A 9974-nucleotide genomic window follows, 5' to 3' on the forward strand; every position below is an offset into this window, starting at 1 on the left:
ATTCCAGTTTAGCCTATTATAAATAAAACTGCTAAGAATTTTAATGTAAAAGTTTTTGTATAGACACCCACTTTCACTCTCATGCAGAAATACTTGGGAGTAGAATAGTATGTCATATGAGAGGCATACAGTTGTTGTTTTTTTAAACTATCAAACTGTTTTCCAACATGGTTATACTATTTTACATTCCCACCAGCAGTGTACAAGAATCCCAGTTACCCTAAATTCTCACCAGCACTTAATATGATCAATATTTTTAAATTTAGTCTTTCTAGTGATTGCATCATGATACATCATTGTGGTTTAAGTTTGAATTTATTTAATGACTAATGATGTTTAGCTTATTTCATTTGTGCTTACTTGCCAGTCATTTATCTTCTTTGGTGAAGTGTATGTTCAATCTCTTGCCCATCCTATTTTGTCAGGTTTTATTTATGAGCTTTGAGAGTTATTTTTATATGCTGGATACAAATCCTTTATCAGACATGTGATTTGCAAATACTTTCTCCCACTCTATGGCCTGTCTTTTTATACTAACAGTGTCTTATACTAGCAATGTTTTATACCAACAGAGCAGAAGCTCTTGATTTTGTTGATTTGTTCTCTTACAAACTGTGCTTTTGGCATCACATCTAAAAATTCTATGCTAAGCCAAATGTTGCAGGGATTTTTTTCCTGCTTTCTTCTACAAATTGTATGGTTTTAAGTTTTACATTTAGGTCTGTGATCCATTTTTTGTTGTTGCTGTTAATTTTTGCATATGGTGTGAAGTGTAGGTTAAAATTTTCCTTTACAGGGATTTTTTTCCTGCTTTCTTCTACAAATTGTATGGTTTTAAGTTTTACATTTAGGTCTATGATCCATTTTTTGTTGTTGCTGTTAATTTTTGCATATGGTGTGAAGTGTAGGTTAAAATTTTCCTTTAAAAAAAATGTTCATGAGGGTATCCAATTATTCCAGTACCATTTATTTTCCAGACATATATGTTTGGAAAGAGGTTTTGGAGTAGAAATTATCCAGCCTCTTCCACCTGGTGAGCTCCTATTCATCCATCAAAACCCAAGTCAAATATCCCTTTGGCTAAGAAGTTTTTCCTGACTGAGGACAAGTAGCTCTTTCAACTATCCTGTGGTGCCCAGAGCATCTCATGCAATCTCTGACATATTCTTAACTTACATGATTGCAATAATTTCCATGTTTGTCTCTCCTGTAAGAGTAAAAATTCATAGATGAGGACCATAATCCTAACATTTAGCACAGGCCCAGCACAGGTGGTGGCAGAGGTATTTAAGGGAGAAGGGGCCTCACAAAACAGTTGTTAAAGTATCAATAAATGAATAAAATATCAAACAAGTGAACTATTTACTTTTTTAAGCAATTGAATATCCACCTCTCATGGCCCCACTCACAACACATTCATCAGGAACCATCTTCTTACCCACCCACATTAATCACCAATAGTATTTACTGACAGTAGCCTATTGATTGATTCAGGCCAAGCCCCGTACTAAGCACTTCATACACATCATTGTAGCCTTATTTTACTGAAGAGGACACAGACGTTCAGCGAGGTTAAGTCCATGCCTGAGGTCATACCTAAGTGTCAGAACCAGTACTTAAACTCAGACAATCTGACTCCAGGGGCCATGCTCCTACTTCTAAATATACCACCTCCTGGGTTCATTTATTTGTACAAGTCTCATTTCCCCAACAAGCCAGATCCTACGAAGGCAACTCCTGACTCTCCCACGTAACCAGCCCTTGCCAACTGTGGACCCCAGTGCCAGAGGAGTTGAGTTATGCAGGAAACCCCTCCATCACCCTTCCATCCTGGTCCCAGGGACACAGACTCACACCCCAACCCCAAAGAACCTTCTCCTTACCTTGGACCACACGCCCATGCCAAAAGAGTTGCTGTCTGCCATCTGGTGCAGGTACAGCTCTGTCCTGGAAGCAGAGAAGGGACCAGTAGTAAGTGGGGACTGCTAACACCAGTGGCCTGGCAGGGCAGGTGGTCACCACAGTGTGGGGATACCCTGCCACTTAGCAGACAAGGTAATTCTTTTCTCTGAGTCTCCCTTTTTCTCATCTGTAAAATGGGCATTCTACTACTTTGCCTTAGACGACACTGTATATAAAGTTGCACTGCCAGCCTGGTACAGAATAAGTGCTCTTTATTTTAGTCACACCCTCTTTCATTAGCTGGAAATACACTTTGAAAAATAATTAAGAAGTATCTACCTGGTGCCAAGCCCTATGTGAGGTACTGGTGATGCAGAAAGGAGTAAGGCAAGGCCCCTGATTTAAAGATATCACAGTCAATCTGGTGAGAGAGACCTGAAAACTGGGAATTCTCTCTGTAATCTGCCTTCTCTCTGCAGAGTACAGTTGTCCCTCCAGCCTTAGCCAGGATGCTCAGGACAGGTTGAGCCTGCCTTTCAGATGGGAGAGGAAGGCAGGGGGGCAAAATGGGAGGAAGGAGAGGGGCAAACCATAAATTATCCCCCTCGCATGGAGAAACCCAGTTTTTCCCTCTCCCTGGGGCTTCACTAGAACCTTGCCCATTCATCCAACAGATGAGGAAACCAAAGCTTGGAGAGGGGCAGCCAAATGCCCAAAGATGCCCTGTAGAGTCAGGGAGGAGCTGAGATGACTCCCTGGGCTATTTTCCCCGGGAAGCCCTCCAAGGTGAGGCTCATCTCACTACTTTGCTCACTCCTTCACCTGGCTCCCTGAGGCACCCCATTTGGGCACACCCTTCTATGCACCCAAGGTTCCCACGAGATTCAGAAACTCATAGAACACTTGGGGTCCGCTGTTCCCTGCCCTCTTCCCACACTGCTGTCAAGCCCTGTACGAACATGTCACTATCACAGCAGACGGCCTCCTCCTTCCCCCTTCCCCCAGCATTTATAAAGAGGTGCATGTGAATTATTTCATTTACTCCCATAAGGTCCACTCAAGGTATTGTTTCCACTTTATAGAGGAAGACACCGAGCCTCAGAGTGGGTGTCATGTGACCATAATCGCTCAGGCCATGAGTAGTGTGTACCCAGGCAGCTGGAATCGGAGGCCACCTTCCTAACCACTGGTTCCATTGCCTTTCTACTCTGGGCAGAAGCCAAGGCTGGGCCCCTGGAGAGCAGGTGCCTTTGTCTCACTGCCTTCAGCTGTTCCTGCCTGCCCCAGTCACTCACCTGAGATCCAGATCCAACCCAGCTAGCATCTGGGAGAAAACCTCGAAGTTGCCTTCCCCTTCTGGCTGCCGTGCCACACGGCTCTTCTCCAAAAGCATTGTCTGCAGGGGGAGAGGATGGGCACCTGGTCAGTGCTTGGGGTGCATCTGCCCCAGGCCTGGTGCCCAGCTACCCAGGTGTCCCACCTGACCCACTCTTTGAGGCAGCATCTCAGGTCCAAGCTTTGCTGACAACCTCTGTATCAAAACTTACCAGCCCTTTGTCTCAGTACTCAGGGTCTACCTAGGAAATCAACTACTGCAATAGACTCATTCCAATCAAAGCATGCAAAGGTAATAACAATTAAATGGAGCCACTCTCCAACATATTCCTTTTTAACAGAAGCCTTTAATACCTTGACCCAAATGGTGATTAATGATAGAATTTCAGGGCCAGGACAGAAAAGGGACTTATTTGGCAACAAGGTGTTTTCCTTGAGTCTGGATATTATCCCAGCTCCATGTACAAACAGCCCTTCTAATAACCTAATCCTATTTTCTGTTCAAACAGAATGTTGGAGGGGGAATGGGGAGGGGTGCGGGTGATTTTGGAGATAGGAACCAACAGGCCATGTGTTCGTCACACACGGACTGCCACGGAAGGCTGGCGAGCGTCTGTTTAATTTCAGCTTGCGTTTTTAAGACCTGGCTAATGAGCGACTGAATTACATATTTCCTCATGAATATTTCATCCCCGGGATATTCTGAAGCGCAGGCAGGCTGGCTTACTCTGCTGCCCAGGGCTCTGCTGAGTGGGACAGGGGACATGGCAGCCCCAAGGACCCTCTTGCTCATTCACCCTGAAGTCTCACCTGGAGCTGAGCAGCCGTGACTCGGCCTGTGGCGTTGAAGTCCAGTGACATCACCATGGCAAACCGGGTGGCACAGCGGCTGTGGCCCGTGGACACAGAACCGAAGGCCCGGAGGATAGCAAAGGTGGCTCTGATCTTCTCCACTGTCAGGGGTATGGGACCGGGTGTCACCCATGGCCCAGGTGTTGCTGCCTCTCGCACTGGCCCCTGCTCAAGGCCAGGCTCCATCCTGTAGGCTCCCTGCCAGCTACCCGCCACCCCCTCAACTCAGCCCTAAACCCCACACGTTTCACTGAGCACCAACTCCTGGCATGGCCCTGTGCTACACCAGGGGCACGGGGGATCAAGACTCAGTCCAAAGGAGAGACACACAAACCTGAGATAGGCAAAGCCCGGGTGACGTGGGCTGCCCTAGGGTCTCTAGGGCCTGACAGAACCCACGAAAGGGGCAAAATCCTAGCACCCTCGAACCTGCTGTCAGGCAGCTCAAGGCCTAGCAGCAGTCTTGAAAAGCCCTGTGGTCTCTCTACAACTATTCATTGAGTACCTCCTATGCACCAGACACTGTATTAGGCACCTGGATACAGCCTATCCTGACTCCCACCCTCAAACACACACACTCACAGCAGAACTACATTCTGGGAGGGCAGAGACTGGTGCTTCTCTCTACTGTATCCCCAGCTCCAAACATGGGCCAGGTACAGAGCAGGTGCTTGATAAAGCATCGGAATAACCCTAGTGGAGAAACAGCGTAGCACAGGGGTTAAGAGTGGTGGAATATGGGCTCTGCCCTTTGCTAGTTTCCTGATCTGGGGCAAATTAATCAACGTCCCTGTGCCTCAGGGAGATAATAATAGCACTTACCTCATATGGTTGTCATGAGAACTAAAGGATTTAATAACGTAAAGTGCATAGAAAGTGCTCCAGAGGTGATGGTGGTATTATATTTATTATTATTAGAAAAGCAATATTGCCTACGTCGTGTATTCTCAATGGGGAGGATATTAACCCCAAGGTGGGCAAAACTTACTCTTGCGTGTGGTGGTGAAAACATTTTACTCTCTTTATATAAAGAACATAGATGTATATAACATATAAATGGATATATGGTTTATCTGTGGTATTAAAATTTCATGGTGGGGGGAATGATTAGGGGGAAAAAATGTCTAAAAATGCTCCTTGGGGGGGGGAAACAATTTTTAAAAAGGTTGAGAACACCGGCCCAGTGGTTACAGCTCTGGAGCCAGACTGCCTGGGTGTGAATCTCAGCTCAAGGATGTATTCGTTGTGTGGCATTGGGCAAGCTAGTTAACCTCTCTGAATCTCAATACCCTCAATAGGGCCTGGCACATTAGTCCTCAGTAAGTGTTTACTATGATGATTATTAATATTTTAATGATTATAATTATTATTTTTAATCAGCACTCTTTTGTTAAGGCTCAGCCCAAATATAACTTTGTCAAAGGACCCCCCCCCCCCTTCCCATGAAAATCCTCTGTGCTTACTTGGCCTTTTCCCTAACATGCTCTGCCAGCACTTTTTGCAGAGAGCTCAAGCTTGGCGCATTTGTACAGCTCAGTTTCCATCATCAGCTCCTCGCCATGAACATAGGCCCTGCCCTTCTGTCTTTACTTGTTGGGTCCACTGTACAGTTGAGCATGTTGCACACTGCACAAAGACACCACATGAAAGGGGCCACCATTCACATCGTACTATCATAGATTTGTACATTTATTAGCATGATTCCCAGCAGATAGCAGTCAAGTATCTGGTTCTAACAATGTCATTGTATGATGATTTTTCTGTAAACAGCCTCTGATGTCTTGAGGAAGGTTTACTCTTTTCTAATTCAAACAAAGGTGTCTAGGGGCAGCACTGCTCAGTAGTGAATGTTAGCTGGTGCTCAGTGAATGTTAGCTGAATGGATATAAGGAAAAGCAGCCCAGCACCCCCCTCCAGCTCTCTCCATCCAGCCCCACCCCCCCACACACACACATACTCTGCAAGTCACCTGGAGACCACTGTACCTGAGACCCTGCCATCCACACTGCCTGCCATCCCGACCAGGTGCTCCAGGACCTGCTCGCAGCAGGTGGTCTTCCCAGAGCCACTCCGGCCCAGGGCCACGATGCTCTGGTCTCTCCGCTGGCTCAGGAGTGCCCAGTATGCCCGCTGGGCCAGAGAGCCAATGTGGGGAGGCAGGCCATCCCGGCGGCCCCGGGGCACCTGCAGAAGATCATGGGCATCAGCCTTTCCACCCAGCCACACTGCTGCCCAGGGAACATTCCAAGACAGTGCCCTACCCCAGGCTAGGGTCCAGATCTGTGTCCCTGCCTCCCATCCTATCTCAATTTTGTCAGAGACATCTCAGCACTTTACTGGGAAGAGCCCAGCCTATGTAGCAGGCACTGTCCCAGGCACTGGGGCACAACACTACACAAAATAGACACAGGAAATCCCTGCCAGCCACAAGGAGATACCATCATATACCTATTACAATGGCTACATTAAAAAAAATTTTTTACCAGTCACTACCAAATTCTGGCAAAGATCTGGAGCAAATGGAATTCTTACACAATGCTGATAAAAGTGCTAAATGATAGAGTCCCTCCGGAAAGTAGTTTGGCAGAATTAGATGCACCCTCTTTATACAAGCCCACAACCCCACTCCAGGTATTTACCCAAGAAAAGTGAAAATTTATGTTTATGAAAAACCTTATATGTCATTGGTTATATTGAATATATATACAAAATCAACAAAAAATAGAAACAATCCAATGTCCTTCAACTAGTGGACCATGGTAAGCAACCATCCTGGTTTAGCATTAAAAGTCCTACATCTCAGAAAACATCTCAGTCCCAGGCAAACGAGGACAATGGTTCATCCAAATAAACAATAAAATAAAATAAAACATAAAATAAAATATAAAATAAACTACATGAGGAGAGATACCATAGGTATCTCGGGTGAATCTCAAATGCATTGTGGTCAGAGGAAGAAAATGATTCAAAAGGTTACGTACTGTACAGACTCCATTTATATGACCTTTTGGAAAAGACAGAAATATAGGAATGAAAAACAGATCGGCAGCTACCAGGGTTGGGACTTGGGTGTGGGGTTGACCACAGAGGGGCTCAGGGCACTTTTGGGCATAATTGGAACTGTCCCGTAATTGATCATGGAGGTGGTTACACAACTCTACACCTTTGTCAAAACTCACAGAACCATACATTAAAAAGTGAATTGAGCCGTATGTAAATTATACTTCAGTAAACCTCACTTAAAAAAAAAAGTCTCTGTCTGTGTGGAGCTTGCTTTCTAGTGGGGAGAGAGAGATGATAAACAAAACAAATAATTCAATTCTATCAAACGGCAGCCATTTGAAAGCCACAAGCTGGGTGAGATCACCAAGGAAGTAGGGGTTGGAAGAGGCTCTGGGACTGGGGCATCCCCTGGATAAGTCAGGGAGACCAGAGAGGCAGGCTGAGCAGGAGGGCCGGGGGGACAGAAGGAACGCCAGGACAGCGGAGTCCCAGGGCCAAGGAAGGGAGTGTTTCCAGAAGGAGGGAAGGAATGGCTGTGTCAAACACTTCTGATGGTCCAGTAAAAGAAGTCCTGAGAGTTAACACTGGAGTTGGCAGCATGGAGCTCGGTGGTGACCTGTTAAATCTGCTTAACATTGCCTTCAGGAAGAAGGGAAGGGGGCGGGAGGAGATTATGGGCACCTAAACGAACAGGGGAATGGGCCCAGCTGGAGGACGTCTGAAGCCCAGCATGCTAAGTGGGCCACTGCTGGATCCAGCAGGGCCCCATCTGCCCTCCCTAGTGCCTTGGCAGAACCAGGGGTACAAACCCCAGTGTGAGGCCCTCCCCTAGGCTGGGGCTGGGGGTGCCCCCAATCTGCTGTTGGGCTTTCCTTCTTCTCCAAGACCCCCAGGAACAGTAATGAGTCCCTAACCTGACACAACACACAGCTCAGCAGGACCCTAAAACAGGCAAAGATGGGACAAGCCCCCACACTGGCTCAACACAGCTTGAGGGCATGAGGCAGGCGGAAGGTCTTGGGGCCTGAGTCCTGGAACCACCTCCCACTCTGGAAGCACTAAAGTTCAAGGGACAGATCCTGTCCACTAGCCTGGATGGGGGGAAGGAAGAATTCTGCAGATCTAGGCCCTGTGTGTACTCGTAGATGCATGTGTGCACATGCCCTGGCATTTGTGAACATGTGCCCTTGCATGCATGCACACAAGTGTGCTCATGGGCACACGCACCCAATGGTTGCAGAGGTTCCTGCATGCAGAGATGTGCTCACCTACACCCCACACACTCACACCCACGAAAACCTACAAGCCCCCAGGCACACACTCAGCTCCCAGTTGCCTAGTGGGCCCAGCCCCCCAGTAAGAGAGGCCCCCAGAGCTGCCTCAACCCCATCCTGCCCATCTTCAATGTGGCCCCAGTCCCAACCTCACTGCAGATCTGTGCTCCCACCTAGTGGTCACGTGGGGAACAAAATGTTGACTCAGCTGAAGGACAGGAGGTGGCTGTGGACTGGGTGTGGGAGGCTGGGAGACTTTGAGGGAGGGATGGGGTCCAGTGCACCATGCCACCCCAGGCATAGGAAGGGTCTTAAGGAGGTCTCAAGACTCAAATTCCTCCTTCAGGGTATGTCCTAATGCTTGTACTTTTAGGCACTTTTGCCCAAGCTCTAACGCCTCAATCTGGGATGGCTAATGTGGACCTGGCTTGCTGTCAGGTCTGTAAAAACATCCCTTCTAGGGGCTTCTAAGTAGCCAGAAAAGTCACCCAGCCACTTGGATGGCTCAGGGGCCTTGGGCTGCAGTAACAGAAGCAGACCACTCACAGCAGGGAGGGGAGAGGGCACATGCCCAACTGTGGCCCACTCAGAGCTTCTGAGGTCCTCCCAGACCCCTGGCCATGGACAGCCATGCTGGGAGAGGCCTGGGGAATGACCAAAGGGGTGGAGTGGGCCATCCTGGAGAAGAAAAGTCTTGGATAGGGGGGTGCAGGGCCACCATCTCCTCTTTATAAATTTAGCCTCATTTGGGGATTAGGAATGGGTCTGTCCCATGGAGCTCCAGAGGGCAAGATGTGCCTTTTCATTCCCAATTGTCGGATGAGAAAACTGAGGCCACAGAATCATCATGATCTTTCCAAGGTAGCAGGTGTTCTGAGGCCTGCACCTTCCCCACTAAGTCCTTGGCACGTGCTTGAGAAAGATGCACCCCCAGCGCCCTGCCCCACAGGTCTCTTCCTCCACTCCGCCCCTGTGCATCTGTCCTCCACCCAGCAGCCAAGGGCATCCTCTTACAACATAAGTCAGATCATGTCACCGCCCTGCCAAAAACCTCCAGTGGCTGCCATCACACTCAGAGTAAAAGCTGGACTCATTATCACCATGCATGAGAGCTGACAGGGCCCCGGCCTGCTTCTCCCCGTCTCCTTGCCCATCTTCACATGCATCTGCTCCAGCCACTATTCTCTTTATTGCTTATGGCCTGTCTTCCCTCCCCGGAATGGAAGCTCCACGAGGGCAGGCTTGTTTGCCTGGCATCTCTCCTGCTGTTTCCTCCATGTCTGGCACATAGGAGACCCTCAGTCAATAGCTCAATCAGAATCTGTTGAATGAATGAAGGGGACCCTCTCAGATAATGCAACTGCAGTGCCAGGTCGTTCCACAAGGTGGCGCTTAGAGATTTCCTTTGCTTTTATTGTTCATCTTGCCAAGGTTTGGCCATTGCTACACTTCCCAGAAAAATAAATAAAAGAAGAACTGAAGCTTCTGTTTCCCTGTTACGTGAGTGTTCAGGACTCCCAAGAGTCCAGCATGTGGTTAAGAGCAGAGGAGCGCACGGTCTGGGTTTTTTTTTTTTTTGGTTTTTTTTTTTTTTTTTTTTTTTTTTTT

At 47.8% G+C, this 9974-nt stretch overlaps 1 protein-coding gene across 1 annotated transcript in view; it reads right to left on the bottom strand.

Annotated features, from left to right (window-relative positions):
* Positions 1-9974, bottom strand: part of LOC103604899 (unconventional myosin-XVIIIb-like) — a gene marked incomplete at its 3' end in the record, with an annotated part of 141367 nt that overhangs the window by 117567 nt on the left and 13826 nt on the right. The window contains exons 8-11 of the mRNA XM_008589473.1: positions 6075-6273; positions 4048-4190; positions 3198-3298; positions 1884-1947 (exon numbers count right to left, since the gene is read on the bottom strand). Coding sequence (XP_008587695.1) covers positions 1884-1947; positions 3198-3298; positions 4048-4190; positions 6075-6273 — 507 coding nt within the window. The remainder of the gene's footprint in view (positions 1-1883; positions 1948-3197; positions 3299-4047; positions 4191-6074; positions 6274-9974) is intronic.

This window comes from Galeopterus variegatus, unplaced genomic scaffold (assembly GCF_000696425.1).
Source record: "Galeopterus variegatus unplaced genomic scaffold, G_variegatus-3.0.2 Scaffold5466, whole genome shotgun sequence".
NCBI classification, from domain to species: Eukaryota; Metazoa; Chordata; class Mammalia; order Dermoptera; family Cynocephalidae; genus Galeopterus; species Galeopterus variegatus.